Here is a 23489-nt window from a genome sequence, read left to right on the forward strand (position 1 = left end):
CTAGATGAATATAGCTAGATTATTAATATAGACTAGTATGCTCCCTCCGATTGTATATTTGTTTTTAGTTTATACAATATCCGAACATATACTACATTCGTATTACTTAGATTCATTGGACTACTGTTCTCATCTCGAGTGTGATTTTCACATTTCGGTTGATGTAACCTTCTTCAGATGAATGTTTGTCGAACTCTGAAATTTGGACAGAATTTTGAGCGGAACCCTTTATTTACTTCAAAGGGGTAGCATGTTCTTGTTCCGTCAGCCACAACTGGATAGAGGTCCTAAGTAATTCACAATTGTACTTTTCGGTCGTCCACACTGAAGATTGAACCTTCAACCTTCAGGAGAATTTCACTCTTTATTGATTTTTCCAAGTACTCTAACCACTGCATCACAGGTCCTTGTGGACACCTGCAGAATCGACTGAAACGTGAAAATCACACTCAAGATGAGAACCGTAGTCTGATGAATCCAAATAATACGAATAACCAATCCTCATCTCAAAAATTCAGAAACATCATATACTGCATTGTTCTCACCTCAATGAGGTGGTAATACCTGGGAAGGTTATACCATGACAACAGAACAGATATTTTACTACCCTTCTAAATTGAACACGGAAAGGTAGTAATAGTATAGTTTTGGTTTCAGACAGATACCAAATCTCAATAAGAAATAGATGTTAACATCGGGTTGTGTATTTTTTGTGTATAGTTTTTCTGTTTTTTCTTTCTCAAATTCATATGTAGACAAAAAAATACCCTTTCATTTTACTACGATAGACATCTTCCTATGTGCCAGATCATAAGGCACACTCTAGGTGATCGCCGCCACCTCCAAATCTTTGTGAGGGTTTTCTCTTTGTCTTTATCTCCTTTTTCTTCTGGCCGTGTCATTTCTTGTATTAGTGATAACTAGGACTATGACAGCAGCATATTCTTTTCCTTGTTTTAATTCTCAGGTATATATCCATTGATATCTTATGTTTTTATGCAGAGTGATGTAGTTCTCGGTTGATTAATTGTGTCTAACTGTGTCAGATATATACTTGCGAGTCAAAACAGTGAAAAGAATATGCTGTTGTCATAATCCTAGTGATAACCATGGATATGTGCTCTGGTTTACAAGTTGTATGTAAAAATTGCAGATTCACACAATAAAAGATACAGATAATTGTACTCTGGATGTATATGTGATACTATCATCTCAAAAAAGGACCCACCCCTCCTCAAACATTGTTGATAATTGTCCAGTTGTATCTGTCCAATGATAACCTTTATCGAGCAGAGTCATTGAATTTCAGACTTTCTTAACAATCCCCTCTGAGCAGAGCTCTGACCGACTCCACAGGCCTACCCTATCTGGTCTGTTCACCCTGTCTCCTAAATATATCTACTTTCAAACAGAAATGTTAAATATTGCCAACTGATCAGTGACACCAACTACATCCACCTGTTTTCTCAGTCATTATCGCTCTCCAGCCATGGTTACACAAATGCTAACACCTAATGGACATGGCAACAAACAGTTTTCAGTAGTCGACCTCTTCCATGTCCACATCTCACTTCCTTTTGATGAATTGCTGCCTTCATATTATCTGGTGTCTTGATTTCAGGGATGGAGGGGGTCCACAGTATCAAAGAATTGATATGGACATCAATGGTAGGCAATTGAAGGTTAAATTCTTACTGCAGATGATAAGAATAACGAATTGACATTTATGGCTGATGGAAGGAGAACAAACTATCCCCAGTTTCAGTCCGAAATTCCACACAGGTTCCTTCATTTAAAAAAGATACACCGCCATAAAAATATAAGTAGTAAGATACATTTATATGAACTAGAATAATATCCGTCCCAGGACAGGTAAAATTAATTCCCTAAACAGAACAGTTTTTGCACACTTTATGTCCCCTTTATGAAGATCAAAATCAATGGATCAAATTCAATGCAAATCTGATATTTGAATTTTCAATTGGGAAGTTGTAGTGATACTATGCCTCCTAAAAATCCCTTAAAATATTTCAAAGAAACAGAAATTTAGTGAATATTTATTAATTGATGTCTACGACCTATTAAAATTTCACACAAAAGATTGGAGGCATATGAATTCTCTTCGAAAGGCTTCCACTTTTTTTTTTTTTTTTTTACTTCCTTTTGCATACAATTAAACTAAATACATCCCAAATTTGGACCCCTTACACCTATATTCCAAAATTCATAACGATCACCTAACTAGTACATATAAAGATATCTAACTTTACAAAGACAGCTAAGAAAACCATGACTTGCAGTTAAGATCTATTCCTAGCAAATATCTAGAGATGATAACACAATATAAATATAGCTGTAGAAGAAAGGTAGTCTAGAAAAAATCAAGATGAAATTTGAAACTATCAGCGAGTTATTTTCTTTCTCTGTCGTCTGTGTTACGTTATGGATTTTGTCTTTTACTGAATACAGATAAGGATTGATGACAATTATAATTGATTAGATCAAATTGAACTCGTTTAATTCATTAAGGATAACCGCGTTATCTCTTTGCAAGATGGATTAGATCCAGAGAAAAAGTTCAAGCAATTAAAAATCCATCACAACTGTTTTTTTTTTTTGTTTTTTTTATTACAGAAATTAAAAACCTGGAAGAAATCGTTTTTCCAATAAAAAAAGAAAGAAAGAAAGAAAAACAAAGAAAATAAAGTTATTCATGACTTTTTTTAAATGTGATAATAAAATTTTTTTTAAAAATCTGAAAATGAGTAAAAGTCGAGAAATTGACAATATTTATTCCAAACATTTGAGAATAGAAACTGAGCTTCTGTTCAAGTACTATACCATCTTTTCAATACAAGTCTTTAATCTGAACAGATCCCTCGTCAGTTTTTAAAGTGATTGTGGTGGTAATAATAATAATAGAAGAGGGGGAGGATACTAAAACATGATAAGCATTGCCAAAAACTATTTGTAGTAAGAATTTAGAAAGATTGTTTTCTTACTCTTCCTCTTTCAAAAGCGGCTTATCAGCCTGAAAAAGGAACTGTGAGGCAAGTATTATCAAAAAGTCAATTGAATTCAATAAAACGTTTCGTATTGATTTCTCAAAGGCCTTTAATGACATAAAACACCTTAAACTAAGAATCATTTTGATGAAACCGATTAAAAAAAATCAATTCATTAATGAGTATACACAATTGAAAACCTTGTCCTAAGATAGGCATAATAATGGTAAGATGAATAGAAATTAAGGGGATCACTTGTTAACTTTTTGCATTGCAACTGCTCTAATTATTCCTGAAATTGCATATATAAATCAGGATTTTAGATTGGTGAAATGACATTGCGGCCCTTAGAGATTGCACGATCAACCTATGGGTATTTCTTGATCTAAGTTCCAAAGCTGCTGAAATAGTTTTGGAAAAAAAAAAACTGCTTGAAGATAAAAATGCATAACTACATAGAAAACCAAGGATAAAGACATTTTTACAAATTGATGCATTTAACTAATTAGGACATATGATTTGTTATAAATGATCCCAATGAAGCACTACAATACCGCATAGATGTTGAATGGACAGCTTTCAGCAAAAACAAGCTACTTCTCACTTCAAACAGCATATTGATGGTGAAAGATAGATGGTGAAATAAGCGGCCATGTTTAGCATGTGCCTGCTATAAGAAAACGATGGCATGGTAACCTAGAACCATTTGAGTACGAGGTGAAGATGATTATGTAAACTTAAGTGCCGTTGGGAGTCCAAAATGGCTAAATAAAAGGAAACAGATTTGTTGCTTGAGTGAGAGTTTTGTTTTAGATGCCATGCAGTTTACATGTGTTTTGGACTGTTATTGTTGATCATTGTTGTTGAAAAAACAAAAACAAAAACCGCTGCTGCTGCTGTTGCTTATGCAAGAAACAAAAGTGTCAATAGAAGAGAAGAAAATAATTGGACTTCAGTGAGTGTTTTTTTCAACTCAAAATAATTTATGTGACTGAAATGTGGATTTAATTACCTAAATACACCTTCAGGCATATAGATTATAAATATCTTTCACATATATCTTATTGGATGTAATCCAAGATTATTAACGCACATACAGTCTTGAGTGTGTTAACTAGACAGACAAAAGAATGAAGAAAAAACTTAAAATAACATAATGAGAGCAAGGTTTGACGTAATTAAATGGATCACATGAACAGAAGTGTTCTTTAGTAAAACAAAAACTCACACCAATATCCTCTATAGTTACAAGAAAGTGTTTAGATTGTAGACACAAAAATAACAAGTCAGTGTGAACAAGTTATGTCGAGAAGAAATGGTGGAAGGCTGCAGAAAAAGTGGTAAACTAATATATATATATATATATATATATATATATATATATACAGTGATGATCATATTTATTGGCACGGTAAAATAAATGTTAAATTTTGTCTAATAAATTCTAAAAAAGGGATTAAATTAAAGAAAATAGCAAAGTATATTATGTATTTTTAACTGGCCTTTCCGATGCAGCAATCGGATTTTAGAAAAAATAAATAACAAAGGAACAACAAACATAATTGCAAAAAACCCTTGTTCAAAATTATTGGCACGATTTATTTAATAATCAATTGTATAGCCTTTGGCCTTGATTACCTTCCTCAGTCGCTATTCATAGTTTACAACCAAGTTGTTGCACTCTTCAGTAGTAATTTTAGCCCACTCTTCCTGACAATAATCCTCCAATTGAATAAGATTCTTAGGCTTCCTTTGCATTACCCTCAATTTTAATGTTCTCCATAAATTTTCAATTGGATTAAGGTCTGGGCTTTGTGATGGCCACTCCAAAACATTAATATGATTGTCCTCAAGCCATTTCTTAGTCAGTTTAGCCGAATGCTTTGGGTCATTATCTTGCATGAACCACCAACGACGACCAAGTGAGAGCTCTTTAGCAGAGTCTTTCAGGTTTTCATCCAATATTTTAACATAATCTTCCTTTTTTATGCTACCTGTGACCTTAACAAGTCGCCCTGGTCCAGAGGCAGCAAAGGATCCCCAAAACATCAAACTGCCTCCACCGTGCTTCACTGTGGGTATGGTGTTCTTAGGCAGGAAAGCTTCGCCAGATTTTCTGTAAATATAAGACACTTTATTATGGCCAAATAACTCTATTTTCGTTTCGTCAGTCCATAGAACACGTTTCCAGAATGCAACATCTTTATCAATATGACGTTTTGCAAAGGCTAGCCTTGCTTTCAGGTGCATAGGCTTCAATAAGGGAGTCTTTCTCGGACGACATGCTTTTAAACCAGCTCTCTTCAAAACTCTACCAACTGTATGTCGAGATACATTCACTCCAGAGGTGCTCTGTTCATCAACAATCTCCCCAACAGAGATCCTTGGGTTTTGTTTTACTTGTCGAACAATTTTCCGTTCATCTCTTGGGGAAAGAATCCTTTTTCTCCCTCTACCCTTTAAACTCATAACGTGGCCTTGCGATTTGAACTTGTTTATTATGGCTCTAACAGTGGATTTGGGAAGGTTTAGCTTCTTTGAAATCTTATCATAGCCCTCCCCATTTGTATGGCATGCTATAACAAGCTTCCTGACGTCTTCGCTGTGTTCCTTAGTTTTAACCATGGCGATTGAAAATTATAATTTAGTCACTTATAATAGTTTAAATAAATCGCTATCTAAAAATTATCTGAAAAAATTATTCACTGAATTAGCGTTAAACAAGCATAATATGGCTATAAAAAAGTTCAGAAAGCACGTAAACCGGAAATTGATTGATATTATACTGATACTAAAAGAAAAACAAAGCCGTGCCAATAATTTTGAACAAGGGTTTTTTGCAATTATGTTTGTTGTTCCTTTGTTATTTATTTTTTCTAAAATCCGATTGCTGCATCGGAAAGGCCAGTTAAAAATACATAATATACTTTGTTATTAATCCCTTTTTTAGAATTTATTAGACAAAATTTAACTTTTATTTTACCGTGCCAATAAATATGATCATCACTGTATATATATATATATATATAGGGATAAAATGCAAAAGCTTCTTTGTAGCTTAATTGTCATTAATATATTTTCATAACTTACTACCTAGCTCTACGTGTGTATTGCATACTGTCTAAAATACTGATCGATACATAAAATATATATTTTCCCTGTGTATGCTCATCACTTTCACTACCACCGATGAACACTGAAGGATCGGTCAAAAATTATGTACCTGTAAAAAAGTTTTAAAATTTTTTTTTCATATTATTTTGTATTCCTGCACGTCACCAATTGAAAATGAATAAAGAAAAGTTATAAGCTTTTATACATTTCCATTCATATATATATATATATATATATATATATACACACACATATACGAGAGAAAGAGAGTATTTTTTAATAGAAAGGTAAAAAAAAAAAAAATGAAAAGAAACACAGAAAATTAAAAATTTTTCTTTCATGATTAAAAACTTTCAAAATCTAAAAAATAGAATAGAAAGCGAATTATTTAGTGTATTTCATCGATTCTTTCTTCTGTAGATGCAATGAATACAATTCTAACGATATATTACAACAGGTGTTTGTCATGCAGACATCTGTTGTTGTATGGTTATAAATAAGGATGTTTGTGATAAAATGAAAGCTAAATTATGAATATATCAATCTATAAATTCATTATCCAAATGTTAACTTACAAAACACGGACACAAATGGCTGAAAGTGTGCGAAAAATACATTTTGTTAATTACATAAAAAATATTAGTATTTTGAATAACACTTTTGTTAACATAAAGTACTCATGGCTTCCTATGGGTGAAAGTTGTCTGGAGAACAATAATAAATCAAATATTTTAACCAAAAACTGATTATATATATGGCAAGGCAACAGGGGAGAAAACTAAAAGCTAGCTAGCAGGATACTATATATACAAATGTAGGCAAATTTGGGCATATTTTATTGATTTGAAAAAAATTTTTTTTTTTTTTTATCAATTGTTACAAAATTTTAACCATAGCATAGAAACATTTTATAGCATTTTTATTGAAGATTATATTATTCTATGGTTAAAATTTTATGACAATTGGTAAAAAAGAACCTATAGTTTCAAATCAATAAAATATGCCCAAATTTGCCTACATTTTTGTATATAGTGTCTTGTGAGCTAGCCTCAGTTTTACTGCTACGGTTGTCTCCCTTGTGACCTTACCAGGCCACTAATATAGATATACCACCATTTTTGGCAATTTCATAAGTTCTAAATCTCAGTGACTATTAATCAGAATTTAACAAATAAAGACTCATTGGAACGGTAATGACCCGGCTTGTGTAGTGGGCTATGTGACATTTGCCCATAAAGTTGCACATTAAGGGGATTATCTATCATCCAGAGCCTAGTTTTGGCACTTTCTTTACTTCCATAAAATGTTTCAATCATAGTCATTTGTTTTCCTAGTTTTGTACATGAATTACAAAATATCTAATACTTCCTCAAAACCTCTGGCCTTGATGAAGGGGAGACTAAAACTTGCTATGGTTTCAAATAATCTGAAATAACAGGGGGAGACTTAATTCCAAATATTTCTCATGTTATATCTCGCCTCTTTGGTTTTCATACATAAAGTAAATTTCAGTGTATAAGGATTATTTGATACTGGAGATATTCATAATCACACCCTATTTCCAAAATATAAGAAATATTTGGAATCAAGTCTCCCCTTGCTGTTATTTCAGGGCATTTGAAACTACAGCAGCAAGTTTTAGTCTAGCCTCCATAAAGGCCAGAGGTTTGCAGGAAATATATATTAGTTTTTAAAGAAATATTAACAATTTTTATACAGACACCCTAGCGTTTCATGCTTATGCAATCATCAGTGTAGAAAATGATAAGAGCGTATTTATATATTTTATTTACAGAAAGTTTAGATGAGACAAGTCATCCGTACCATTGGTTTCAAACCTGATAACAGAGGACTGTTTTAGATACCCATATCAAGCTGTCTTCAGTCGATACGGAGATGAGTATTGGCTGAAGAGAGCTTGATATGGGTATTTAAAACGGTCCCCTATTATCAGATTTGAAACCAACGGTACCGATGACTTGTCTCATCTGTAAATAATATATATATATATATATATATATATATATATATTACACACACAAAGACGCACACACACACATTATGAAAAGATATATGACCATTAAGCTACACAGAATTTTCTGTTTTCATCCTTGTAAAGAATCCTCCGATTAATGCATCAAATTGCTGTGTTTTTTATACTTAAAAGAAAAAAAATTTTTTTTTTTTCATCCAAAACAAGGTACAGTGCTACTTGGACCAAAGGGGCTACTGTTTGAGACCAAATCTACAGAGATATGTAAAGAGTTGAGCAGTGAAATCTGTTCACACTAGACTTGAACTTGCATGTCAGTAGAGTCAGGGAAGCAGAACCCAGGAAGCAATTCAAAAGCCTAGCAGTTTGAAGGAAGAAACTCTTAGAGTAGAAGACTTTCTGGCATCTAAGGATCTCTTCAATGTAGGATGGGATTTTGCTGTTTATCGGATTAGTCGTGAGTCTTTACATCAGGGGTGGGTACAAGTGCCTTGAATTCCATTATAATACTTGTAAAACAGGCACAAAGATGCAACATTTCGGCGGTAGGAGAGATTTTGGCTGATAATGCAAGACCTATTAAGTTGGAGACTCTTTTGGACTCTAAGACTATTGGCAGATGCACCATCCCAGATGTGGCAGCAATACTCCATACACCAGGGAATGGTGGCTTTGAAGAGATATAGGATGCTCTCAAGTGTGAGTTTCTAGCACATTATGCTGTTTTGACATACAAGCAGGATTTTTCTTGTATAAGAAGAATCTGATTATGTTAACATATTCGTTCATTAATACCGTACAATTTCATTTTCATGAGACGATCATAGATCTATCTAGGGTACTGCCCTACCTTAACTGGTGCATGGTATGTACATTCAGAGATCTGCAGTAGAAGGAGCTTGTCTAATCCACACTGTTGATTGGAAAGAAGTTTAGTATCTCTGACGTGGTGAACTAGTGCTAGACGGATTAAAAACTCAATTATTTTTGCAAGGAGAAGGCTAATGGGGCGATAATTGACTGGGTCAGTTCTTTTATCAGAATTCTTGAAAACTATTACAACAGAAACAATTTTCCAGAAGTCAGAAAAGCAAGATTTGGTAAAGCATTTGTTGAATAGTTTTGAAAGAACTGGAGCAACATCTGCGGAGCAATGTTTTTAATGGTATAGCAGAGATGAAATCACACCCACACATCTTCGAGATTTTTTGTTTTTATATCACGAACATGAGAAGGAGTAATTTTCAAATCATTAAGTGTGGCTTCTTTCTGCAAAAGGAAATTTGGAAGGAAATGGTTTGTTGGGTCTACAGTGGAGTTAGAGGCAAACCGCTGGACAGGTTAGCCTTTGCGATTGCCATGCAAACGATCTCATGGTTGTTAAATAGAAGAGGAATTGTTGATTGACCATTTACTACATTGTTATACATTTTCCAGAAATCACTATTTCCTAATTTCTATAACTCAATGTGTTTTCTGGTGATTTCCGTATGCCTTCTATTGGTTGTGGCTATTTTACTCTTACAATTAATTTTAGCTTCTATATACTTTTGTCTATTTGTATTGAACTTATGTTGGATAAGTTTGCAGAATGCATGCTGCCTTTAAGCAATAGCAGCTGCACAAGTAGAAATGAACCATTGGTGAGCGTTGAGTTTGCTACCAAACTTTTGTGTGAGAACATGTGATTTGAACCATTCTGTAGCCTCATTTGCACACTATTCCAGAAGAAAAAAGATATTGCTCCATGGAGCATCTCTAATGGCTCTTCAGTCAGCCCTCTTGAAGTACCTTTTCATTTTGAGCAATGGCTCTTTAACTTGGGAGTTGAGTCTTCGAATATCACAATGTGAGCAGCATTCCTGAGCCGGTTATGGGCATTTGTGACACAATATTTGGGAACTGTGGTCAGAAAAAGGTATAGAAGTGAGCCTTGCTAATCTTGATCTGAAACAGGTTGGGAATGTGATAGTCTGTGTCAGCAAATGAGATATAGAAAAACTGTGTGATACTACTAGATGTGTCTGTAACTAGAGAAACTAAGCTAATTACTGTGGTGAGCATTGCAGTCACAAAATACATGTATTTGGGCACTAGTATCTAGAGAAAGTCCTACACGTGGTGTTCTGTTAAGTTTGCTAGTTAACCAATTAGATTCTATTTATTCTTGCTCCCGTTTTTAGTAGCCAATGGTCATGCTTTTATCAAACAAAAGTTCAGGTGACTTGCAATTCATCTCTCCTTTTGCTTATTTTTTAGCAAGGAGTGAGCCATCTTTCTTTGTGCATAAAAGTTGACCTTGTTGGATGTGCTTAGATATGTTTACCTCTAGTTTTTGTTTATATTAGTTTAATTTATTAACTAGTAGACAGCTTAGTATTGCCTGGTTGTAAAATACACTTAAATATGATATTGTAATTTATGCAGATTTTGTATTTTTTATTATTATTATAAAGCCAATTTTCTACCCAATATATAGTATTGATTTCAAAAGTAAAATAAAATTTAAAAAATGACTTTACTATCAACTAGAATCAAAACCAAAACATTTAGTGCTCAGGCCTTAGTCATTATCGTTTGAGCTATTATCAGACAAGAAAATGCTTAAATTTAACAGAGTTTAATGTATATATATTTGTGCATGTGTACAAGAGGACTTTAAGTAAACTTATGCCTGCCGAGTGCCATCCCCCTCCCCAATTTTGACCCTTTAACAGCTATTTTTACAAGCTAAACACCAAATCAAAATCCACTATCAAGTTTTAAGTCTGTAGAACAAAAATTGGCAGAAGAGTTTGGTATAGACGATTCCTCAGACAGACTGACAAGGTCACACACATATATATATATATATATATATATATATATATATATATATAAAATTCGTATTCCTGTGTTTGTTCATAATTTGATTAATATATACAAAATGTCCGTTAGTTTAGTATTTCATTTATTTCTATATATATAGTATGATTCTTTAAAAAATATACGATTAAGAGGTCACCTTATTTGTTTATTATATTAAAAAAAAATCAACTGTACTAAATAGCTGTATGTTAGTTTAAGTTTCTAGCGAGAGAATTGTTTTAAGTGTTCTATTTAAGATTGTTACTTCATTAACTCTAAATAACAATTATATTGATAATATATTTAATTAAATTTATTTGAAATTATTACTTCTGACATCGCTTTTTTTATGGAACGAGTAGAGTTATTTCCCCTGATGATTTTTTTTTTATACGTTCCGAAGTTCGAAAGATAAAACAAACTTTTCCCAAATAAATTAATTTGGTAATCGTAAGACATTTCTAGTGTGAAAAAATAATTTCGTGTAGACAGAAAGAGGTTTTGCTTTATTTTTAAATATTCAATACTCTTACATAATTTGACCCCGATTCTCGGGAATTCCCGTCAAACATGGATCGGGCGAGATGGGCAATCATCAGTTTAAGCCGAGCGTTGTAACAGACGCTTTAAAAACAAACAAACTGGGAAAAAATACAACTGTAAATGATCAAAAATAACAAAACCCTACCTTTAAAGGACTGAAAATATTTTTATATATATATATATATATTTTTTGCAAAAAATATTTATCAACAAAAAGTTGTTTTTTTTTTCCTTCAAGAAAAGATGAAAGTTTTACTTTTTTCACCCTAAATTCTTAGGTGTAAGTACAAGTTTGTTTTTTTTCAAGACTTTGTTCAGTCAATTTTTTTTTTGGGGGGGGGGGGAGGTCCACAGAAATTATATATGTATATATATATATATATATTATATATATTCAAGAAAATACATAAAAATATGTTTACGAAAAGCATATTGTTAGATGAAAGTACAGGAAAAAATTTAGTTTTTTTTTTCCAAGAAAACTTAATATTTTTATTTTATTTTATTTCTACGGCTGTTCATTGCCGGTGAAAGAACTGTTGAGATAAGGATATTTCCTTAGGAATCTTTTACTTTGGTCAACTGTTGAACGGCCATCGACGGCAAAGAGGGAGGAGATAGAATAAAGGAAATGTGTGTGTTCCGATATATAATACTGCATTCCCTTTGCATATTTAAGAGTAGCCATTTCAGATGCCCATAAATAAATGATTTTTACTATTGTTAGAATCTCACCCGGTGGAGAGGGTATCACGTGCTTCTTTTTGGGGGCGATTACATTTGTTTTTATCTGTTCTTTTATCTTTGAAATTGTTGTTGTTGTGTGTGTGGGGGGGTATCGACGTTACCCACAATGAAAATGATTAATACCTTAGTATAGTAGGTGTGTTCAAAACGGAACTTTATGTCGACCCGGGCAATGCCGGGATCCACACTAGTATATATATATATATATATATATATATATATATATATATATATATATATATGTTATGAATTTTTATTCTAAGGTAAAGTTTATTCTGTATATACAGTTCTTCGTTACTTTGCTTCTGCAGTTCCATAAATTTGGGGGTTCTTTAAAATTTTAAATTGCAAATTTCTTATTAAAACAATCCACCTTGGTCATGCATATATATATATATATATATATATATATATGAGGAGTCTCTATATGAAGGCAAAAATCATAGAAGCGATTACAACAATTATAACAATGTATCAAAATTTTCAATCACACTTTTCGAACCATCAAGTCAAGCCGTACTAATGTCTCCACTAATAGTAACTTTGATGCAGTTAAAATGAAAAAAGCTTTGTACTATTATACTGGCAGCGTATTTCATCATGGTTTATATTCCGTCTTGAGAGACAATGGATACCATGTAAGTGTAGCTATGCATGTAACTTGTGAAGCAAGGATTGCACAATATCCACCTACACCTCTTATGAATCGGCATTGCTTGATTTCAGCGACAAATAAAAGTTCAAGACAATTAGAAACAATACCAAGATAGACATATAGCATTTGGTATTCTCAAATGGTTACTCATTTTATCTGACTAGGTTCAATGTTGCTTAACTTTGGTAATTTAATGGCAACCAATATTTCGAACGTGATTATGCTGCGTTGTATCTATCATTTCATTCAGGTAATAATCATCATCGCTGCTACAGATAAGATTTAGATAAGAAATGATGTAGATATAAAAGAAAGAAAAATGACATAAACAAGATCTAAAACGAATGTAGAAAATGTTTATTTTCCATGAATGACTGAAAAAGGAAATTACCAATTTGCATAGTTAGTCCAGAATAATGAAACCTTGAATGGAGAAAACATCCAATCAGATTCTAGCAAGTTTTATAAGCAAACATAATTGCAACTGACAAGCAGACGACAGTATTCACAAGAGGAAATTAATGCCAATTATATCAATTGTATTAAAATGGGAATAGGAACGTAAAGATGGATAAAAATTAAGGGGTTAAGCATGGGGGATCACTTGTCAGCTATTTTTTTTTGTGTTGCAACAGTTCTTGAAACAGAAAACAAAATGTAAATCTGCATTTTGGATTAGCCTTTACACTTTTTTTTTTCTTCTTTAAATAAAATGCATTTTTATTTTTATCAAATAATTTAATTTAAAAAGTTAAATTTAATTATGTTATCCATTGTTGATTTAAGTATTAAACCAAATGTTTAATCAAATTAGATTTAAATAGCTTTCTAAACTTTCAGTGTTTTAATAAATTTTTTAAAAAAATTTTCAAGCCAGGTTAAAATTTTCCTTTAGCTCTTAAAAGATAAAATTTGTTTACAAAGAAACAAAAATACATTCTGATGGATTTAATTTTTTTGTTTAATGCAAGTAGTATAATAAATGCTTACCTTGTAGTTCTGTGGACGGTAAATCAGACACACAACTCCTGAAAAGTTAAAATTAGATAAAGATTTATAATATAAAATAATTTCTATCAATGTAAAAATGGCCATTATAGAAAACAAAAATTAAATCAATAAATTTAAATATTAATTGGAAATTACATTTTTACATTAAAATAAGTTATTAAATTAATGCAAAAAAGAAATCAAGAGAAAGAAAGAAAAATAAAGTTTCTGTCATCAAAGGGAAAGAAGATCACAATTGGCAAATTTATTGATGATTTGTTCACGTCTAGACTAAATACAATCGATAAAATTTTTTGTATCTTCGCACACACACAAAAAATACCAGTTCCAGAATGGGTAAAATGAATTCCTTTATTCCTTTTTCTTTTCAAGAAATGAACTACATTCCATAATGCCTATCATCAAAAATGGCAACCTGGAGAAATGGGGGGGGGGGGTATTAGCAAGAATAGAAATCTGTCACTCATTTACCCTTCACTGTTTACTCATCTTCAGTAAAAATATTCAACAAACCAGGCAAATATAGTTGTGATTGGACGATTCCAATATTTTTCCCCCAATTCCGATACAATTACCGATGCCATACTAAATTACTGATTCCCATTCTTTATAAATCTCTAAATATTTAATTTTTAATTATGAAGTTTTTTTTATTTTTTCTTAATTATCGTAAAAACATGCTAAATGTGCATATATTTACTCAAACGTAAAAACAAACTTGTCGGGGTGGTGATCTATAAATTTTAGTTTTACTGGTAGTTTAGAAATCAATAAATTGTAATGATTCGGAACACGGAAGACGAATGAAAACCAGTTAATAAGGCTTTATTTATCTACAATCACAGGTATACATGCTGAAATAAAAGAATGAAAAATTGCTAAGATTTTACACAAAGTAACAATGCTAATATGACATTCACCTGGAAAGAGTTCAGGGAGGGGTTATGAAATGCTATACAACGGTTCAAGTTCAAGCATCTGTTTCTTCGATGATAGGGATGGACACATTGTTGTTTAAGGATGATAATTGATTATAGATATTTGTTTCAACAATTAGATGGCAGACGACCTTTAAAGTCAACATTTAAGTGTTCAAATGATTGTGCCGCTTTGACAAGCTTAAAATTAGTTGAATGAAAAAAAAAAATCAAAATAAAAAAAAAAAAAATCGCAGTTATAATTCTGCACAGACAGAACAGTTCTCAATCGCTTGTTGAGCATTCTTGATGGAGTGAGAGGGGTTATGCAGACACAATAAGGCATTCATATGATGCCTGAATTAACACAAAACGTGTAGATCTCAGACTGGTTGAATTAGTTGAGGAGCAAACTGCTTGAGAAAGTGCATCTGCGGCTGCATTAACTTTCCCTTGACGGTATATTACATAAAATGTAAGTGCCAATAGTTCGATTCTCCAGCGTTCTATCTTCTCATCCCTTTATTTTGCTTGAGAGTTTCAGGTCATGAAAACTATGGAGCGTTGGTCTGTAATAAGTTTAAAGGTGGAACCGATAAGGTAGTGACACGATTTATGCACTACTTCGATGATGGCATAGTAATGTTGCTCACTGATTGAAAGATTTTGAAAAGAAAGCAACTGCGCAGCTGTTCTGATTGAGAATGGCAGCCAGAGCAACATTCAAAGCATTGGTTTCTACAGTAAAAGGTATGCTGGGATCAATTGTCATAAGTGAAGTGTGCTAGAGTTCTTTGAGGTTGGTGAAATCTGCTAAGGATTAAGGTAAAGGAAAGACTTAGTTCTGTGCTAACCGTCAAATTTTATCTGAGAAATGAGGAATTCATGGAACGTAATATGAAAACATTTTCCAACAACCTACTGTTGTGATTTAGCATCTTGTGGTGGAGGTAAATGTATCTCAAAGCATGGAAGCGTTCAGGATCTAGTTTTACAACTCCAAATGACACTTTATACCCTAAGAGGGTGACTCAGTTCGCATAATGCTCTTGTTCTCATTGAAACTTATGCCATACTTCCTGGCAACATTTTTTTTTTTTTTTTTTTTTTTTTACATAGGCATCACCACATTATCAAGGCCCAGAGGCCACTCAAGGATAAGGATTAAAGAGTGTACAGTAGAAATTGGTCAATATAGTAATCATTAGTAATGAAAATTTGGTAAATTTGATAACTTATATGGAACGGCTCATCAAGAACTTATTTACTTTAGACTTGAACACAACCATATTGTAGTCAGCCGGAAAGCAGGAAAACGGAAGACAATTCCACAGGCGTGCAGTTCTAATAAAGAAGCTTTGTTCATGGAATCTACGTTTAGATTTAGGCACAGATAAAGAGTGGGGGAAATTATTGATAGTGTTTACAGCTAGACGAGTGTTTCTTGTGAAAGTTTGGCGAGGGGGGGGCCATAGATTGAAGCTCAGTCGAACACTTTCCATGAAAATAACGATACATCAGAGACAAACTCGCAACATCTCTTCTGTGAGATAGAGGTTGCAAGGAGAAGAAAAAGACATCTCCTACGAGGCTACAAAGTCTATTTTGAACTCTCTCAAGGCAGGACAAGTCCTTTCTAGCAGCTCCTGCCCAGATGTGGCAACAGTATTCCATCCTTGGACGTACCTGGCTCTTATATAGATAGAGAATAGCATCAGCAGTGAGATATCTACCGGATCGATAGAAAGATCCCACCATTTTTCCAGCGGCCTTGGCAACAGATTTGATGTACGTGTTCCATTTAAGATCAGGAGTAATGGTCAAGCCTAGAAGCTTGTCAAAACTTGAGGCCTCCTGAAGACGAGAGCCATTCATTTCAATTGATGACAAATGTGGATTAGAATGTTGATGATGTAAAGAGAGAAGCTTGGTTTTAGATGCATTAAAAGTAACCAGCCACTCCTTTCCCCATTGTACTACGTGCTCAAGATCAGAGGAGAGAGAATTGGAGAGAACTTGGTCATTTACTGTCTTAGATGTGGTACCATAAATGGTAGTGTCGTCAGCATAAATGTCTACAAATGATGTAAGGATATGATTTGGAAGATCATTAATGTAGATCAGGAAAAGAGTTGGGCCCAGGATGGATCCCTGAGGGACACCGGCATTAATACTGTGAGCTTCTGATTTTTGCCCCTCAACTACTACTCTTATGAACCTATCAGAAAGAAATGATTTAATTGAGAAGACTTTTCCAGCTATACCATAGCTAGCAATCTTATGAAGTAAACCTTTATGCCATACCCTATCAAAGGCTTTAGATATGTCAAGAGCAATTGCCCTAGAAAGATTGCCACCGTCGAGAGATTTGCTAATCCTATGCGATATAACTGTAAGGACATCTGCTGTAGATCTAGCAGAACGGAAACCATATTGAGTGTCACTAAGGTTATTTTTGTTGAGATGGTTGATTACTTCTGTATTTAACAGATTCTAGCAACTTACTCATGACGCACAGGAGACTTATTGGCCTGTACTGAGAGGGGGATGAGCGATCACCTGAATTCTTAAATACAGGGCATACTGATGAGATTTTCCAGGGAGATGGGAAACTATTCTCCTTAAGACAACGTTTAAACAGTTTTGTAAGTATGGGCGCTAGTTCAGGTTGAAGTTTTTGAGTACTATAATTGGAATACCGTCAGGGCCAGTTGCTTTACTCGAATCAAGGTTTTTGATTAACTTCGCAACATCACGTACAGATATACGTATATCACATAGCGTGTTTTCTGATACAGGAGGAAATATTGGAGGTTGGCGGTCTTGGTCGCAAAGGGTAGAATTAGCTGCAAAGTTCTTGACAAAGAGTTTGGCTTTGTCTGATGCTGACGAGATTACCTCAGGTCCATTGATAATAGTTGGGAGGGAGCACACGCTTCTGTTCAGGATTCTGTTTGCTATTTGCCAAAACTGGTGGGAACCAAGCCGCTGCTCAGCTACTTTGGACTTAACAGATTGAGCATACAACTCTCTTGCGTTCCTTATTACTTTCTTACAATGGTTGCTGGCAGTCCTGAAAACGGCTTTAGTTTCCATACATCTATTATGTTTGAAGCAGTGGAAAAAGTGATTTCTGTGTGCAATGGCAGCAGCACATTCTGGAGAGAACCATGGCTGGCTGTTAGGTTTTTGCTGAAACTTTTTAGAGGGTATGAAATGGTCAATACCTACAATTAACCATTCAGTCAGGTCTAATACTATAGAGGACACATCCTTTTTAAACATGGAATGCAGAGGTAGATCAGATATAAATGTACGGAAGCTATCCCAGTCAGCCTTAGTGTATCGATATACTGTACGATGAAGCGGTACGTCTGGGGACTTATTACATTTCATTTTCATCTTAATTAATACAACAGAGTGGTCGGAAGATCCAAGAGGCGACAGAACAGAAACTGAACATAGTTCAGGGCAAGTTGTGAGAAAAAGGTCTAGTAGGCTCGCATACTGGCCGTCATTTTCATCATTTTCTATCATATTATGGCCACATCTTGTGATGTTATCAACATATGTGAAAGTGTCGTCAACCTTTTCACGTTTTATTTGATTGTCTATCGACCATTGGAAACACTATACACCGTTTGTTACGCCAAATGGAAAACGGCAGAATTGATATACATTTCCACCGGCTTCGAAGGTTGTGAATTTCTTCTCTTGTATTGGTATTTGATGATATGCATTGTGCAAATCCAGGGTGGTAAAAACGGAATAACAAGCGATTTTTGGAACTAGTTCATCTTGGTAAAGGATAAGTATCAAGGTAAGCATTTTATTATTACCAACAGTGGAGGATTCTGTTTTAAACAAATCAAATAAAATTAAAAAAAAAAAAAAAAAAGATAATTAAAGGAATTGTTCTTAGCATTGAAAAATAGACACAAATTTTTCTGATTCCGATTAATCGCCCAACACCAAAATATACAATATAAAAAATATGTAAGACCTGTTTAACAAAGTTCATGTAGACAATATATTCAATTTTCTGAAAGTTGCAAGACTTTACAAGATTTAAAAAAACACACAAAAATTCCACTACCTACACACACACACACACACATATATATATAACCTACAATAACTTATCATGACATTAAATGACCTAAGAGGAAAGATATGCCATTAAAAACCAATCAAACAAACAGAAGTTTTACACCACTTATGTTTCCTTACAACTATTAAAATAAAGACATAATACTAAACTTTACTCCTAGAATCCTTGATTTTGATTCTGAAATGCATTCTAATGAATTTTATTATTTTAAATAAATTATTTAATTAAAATAATGTTTATTTCAAAGTAATTCATGAAAATGACAGACTTGTTTTCTAATAAATACATTATAATGGATTTTATTTCTTAATAAAAACTATAACCCTTATCCCCGAGTGGCCATTGGGCCTTGATAAGTGGTAAACTCCATGTAAAAAAAAAAAAAAAAAACAAACTTAACCGGCTTCGAAATCTAGTAAGTGATGCTCTTTTCTCTTTCCTGCAACCTCTTTCCCACAGAAGAGATGTTAGAAGCCTGTCTCTGCTCTATCGTTTTTTATTTTTCATGGCAAGTGCTTGTTTGAGCTCCAATCTATGGTTCCCCCTTGCTAAACTTTCACAAAAATCACTCGATTAGTTACAACAACTATTAACGACCCCCTCCCCTCTCTATCTGTACTTAAATCTAAACACAGATTTCATGAACAAAGTTTCTTTGCAAGAATTGCACGACTGTGGAACACTGTTCTGCTGGTCTGCTTCCTGGTTGACTACAATATAGTAGCCTTCAAGTCTAATGTAAACAAGTTCAAATTCTACCCAATTTCCATCATTAATAATTACTGCACTACTTTCTTACATTCATCAACCCTTATTAATGAGTGGCCTTTAGGCCTTGATAAGTGATGAGGCTTGAATAAGAAAAGATAAAAACATAGGTGCTTATACAGCTGGGAGCAAAAGTCAAAATCCCAGTTTTAAATAACTTAACAGGAAAACTTTTTGATATACTTACATATTCAGCAAAAAATAGGTATCTGCACCAAAAATTAAGAAAAAAATTATTGAATAGAATTTTAATTAAAAATAAAAACTAATTTTATTGTATTTTGCTGATTCGTCATTGATGAGAGCAGAAATATTCGTAAGGGGGAGATGAGTCAATTTGTCATTTAACCCAAGTAATAATGAAAGATGGATCGGAAAAATATGAAAATTAAAATTCTATTCAATAACTTTTCCCAAATTTTTGGTGAGGATAATTTTTTTTTTTTTGCATGAAACGTGATTATATCAAAGAGTTTTTACTTTGAGTATGATTTTTACCTGCGCTTCACCTATATATATAAGTAGTAGCAGTTGTGTGTGTGTGTGTGCAACTCTCCTACAGCCCACACCACAGGACCGATCATGATCAAACCACAATGACGGTCCCCCACATAAGGATGGTGCGCACCATTTTTCAAGGTTAAGGTCAAAGATTAAGGTTTATATACTCTCCTACAGTCCACACCACTGGATCGATCATGGCCAAACCCGACATGATGACGGTCTCCGACTTAGGGACGGTGCACACTATTTTTCAAGGTTAAGGTCAAAAGTTAAGGTCATATTTGGTGTGGCTCTTGTAACATCAACTTACTGCAAGACTATTCGCGAAACGGGCACCCGAGTATACAGCAAAGTCCCGCGCAAAGCACATGTATCTTTTCTAGTACCAAATTTTTTTTTTCTAAAACGTTTGGTTCATTTAATCAAATCATGCATAAATGACAAACCTTTACTTTGACTCTAAAAAGGATAAAAAACGCCGGACAGATACAGCTAGTCACATATAGGCAGATACCATCCAATCCGAAACAATTTCAGTGGAAATCATGACAACTTTTCGTATGAAGAAATAAAAGAAAAAAACAAGTGTTCTTTCAGAAACAGTGGAGAGGAGGGAATTGATAAAATTTGGCATGATTGTGATTTCAAATTATTAATATAAATGATCATCTAATGTCAATGCATGTCTTCCACCTCAATCTAATGACTTATGACATGCGTATAAAGGAAGAATGAAAAATGAAACTAAAAATCATTATATTATTTCACTTAAAATAATTTGGGTGACTGAAATAAGATTTAGCTGATGAAGCACTTCAGAGGGAGGGGGGGGGAGGATATTCAAGACGGGGCATTAGGAAAAGCTGTCAAAAATGAGAACGGAGATTATTCTTCCTTATTTGGTCTGAAATTGATCATTTATCTAGATATCGCAAGTACAGTGTTTTCTGATATTTAGTATCAAACCAAACCAAACTCTTTGTTACTGGATTGCACTTATTGTTACTGATAGTTTATTCTCAGAAACCACTATGACATCACTTATACTCAAAAGCATGCAGAGGACCGACTATAAAGATCTCTGGTGGTAGTAGTTTTCATGACACTGAAGAAAAGTGACAGCTGATTTCTGATGTATACCGATCATAGTTGTTGAAAAAAAAAAAGAAGAAACATTAAGTACTGCACTAAGAATTTCATATATCAGCACATTAATTTTATTTTTAAACAATAAATACTCCCCTCCAGTCACATATTTTTGAGAGGCTGAGAGGATTATGTAATGGTGAAACAACTACATGCAATATGTACTTCAAGCAAAATAAATTGTTTGGCATTATTAAAATAATTTGTTGAACCATGAAATAATGTTGCCTACAAATGACCATGAAATGATTTGAGATGTAGATTGTCACAGGTTTGGCAATGCTTAAATATCACCCTGTGCTGCAGTTGAACAGACCAAACCTGCGACGATCTACATTCATTTTAGACCCTCTCTACAATCACACTGGTGTATGCTCAGAGATGTACCGGCAATCTCTTTTCGCATTGTGTTCTGCAGTCCTGAACGTACTGCCTCAGAATTTTGTTACTGAACATGTATCACTTGTGCAATGATAAAACTTCTCAAACGCATTTGTGACGTTAAGTTGTATAAAAGTGTTAACTTTGGTCAAAATCGAACTTCCTTTGATGTGTTTGACTATTGATAGTTATCGGAGGCATTCTGACACAAAATCTATATTAGAACACTCTAAGACACATCAAGTAAATTTGTGTGAAATTCCCAGAGAACGAACTCACACATACAAAGTGCCTTGTGTGAGTGTGTGTATGTATATAATTAAAAAACGATGCAGTTTAAATTCCTGGGGATACTAAATTCAACATATCACATACTTTGCACTTGCATAAGTAGAACTTACTGCTGGAAAATTCATAATTACAAAATGAGATTCAACTATATAACATTAACAAATAAAGCAATCTTAATTTAAATTGTGAATAGAAAAAGGAGATTATGTTCATCATGTAACTGTTCCGGAGAGTTACATGACAGCTATTAAATTCATGGCTCTCTAATAATAAAAATACCATGTCCAAATACATTTAAGAAGTTTTATCACCACACAAGCAGAAAGGTCCAGCCTATATGAAAAAAAAAAAAAAAAAAAAAAAAAAAAATCAACTGTAGATCCTTTTACAAGAACAGGGCATGGTTGAAATGAATGTTTCTGTTAAGAGCACAATTGAACCATGATACTTGACTTTTGCATTTTAAACTTTAAGTGAAATCATTATTTAAATAAAATAAATAAAAATCAATAGTAGACAATAATGTGGACTAAGTCACTGTTGGGAGGCATGTGAAACTTCCTTCTTGGTACACTGGGGGGGGGGTAATTAATTGATTTGATTAAAAAAAAAAAAAAAATGGGTAATTTCACAGATTTTGATGATAAAGTATGGGAGTGTGGAACATTGATGGATCCTCATTCAATCTCAGACAACATCGGGTCTCCCTGCCAGTAAATAAGTATGATGATACTATGAAAACATTACTCTTCAGAATGATTCTGTGATATGTTAGCATATAAAATTACATATATACATGCGCACACACACACACACACACATATATATATATATATATATATATATTATACAAACAATAAAAAATTTATTTAGAAATTTAACATAAAAAAAAAACAAAAAAGAAAATCACATTCAAAGCGATATTTTTTTTTTAAAGATTAAAACTTTATAGTAAACACTGAATTAGCTAATCCCTATTTACTTGCCTCCCATTTGGATAGTTAAACAAAAGGTTTCTCGTATTTATTTTTTTTGATGTAGGAATAATCTTGCTCCACTAAAAGGAGCATTCTGGAATGGGACAAAAATAAATATTTATTACCTTAGACTGGATAGATCACTCCTTCACTAACCAAAGAGAGTGAGAGAGAAAAAAAAATAAATGAAGTGTAGTACAATAACAGATACCACACTTTGCCCCCAGTCAGAAGAACATGGCTATCATTCATTAAAATTTTCTTTTGTTTATTTCATTAAAACAATGAGGTCTGCGGAAAGTCTAGACATACATGTTACTATTTCCTTCAACTCAATTATAAACTAATAATACATTTGACTCTATAATTTATCTGCTTGGCAGTGGTGTCTCCTTTCTGTTAAACGGGGGGGGGGGTGCACTCATTCCTGCTCCACGTGGAAATCTTCGTAACCTAGAAATAGAGCAAATTCTCAATTT

The 23489-nt window shown here is 33.4% G+C and overlaps 1 protein-coding gene across 1 annotated transcript in view; it reads right to left on the reverse strand.

The window, feature by feature from the left end:
- Positions 1-23489, reverse strand: part of LOC145292576 (proline dehydrogenase 1, mitochondrial-like) — a 138188-nt gene that overhangs the window by 67518 nt on the left and 47181 nt on the right. The window contains exon 3 of the mRNA XM_080138738.1: positions 13895-13932. Coding sequence (XP_079994864.1) covers positions 13895-13932 — 38 coding nt within the window. The remainder of the gene's footprint in view (positions 1-13894; positions 13933-23489) is intronic.

Source organism: Euprymna scolopes, chromosome 2 (genome assembly GCF_053919585.1).
Source record: "Euprymna scolopes isolate OS-2025 chromosome 2, ASM5391958v1, whole genome shotgun sequence".
Classification (NCBI taxonomy): domain Eukaryota; kingdom Metazoa; phylum Mollusca; class Cephalopoda; order Sepiida; family Sepiolidae; genus Euprymna; species Euprymna scolopes.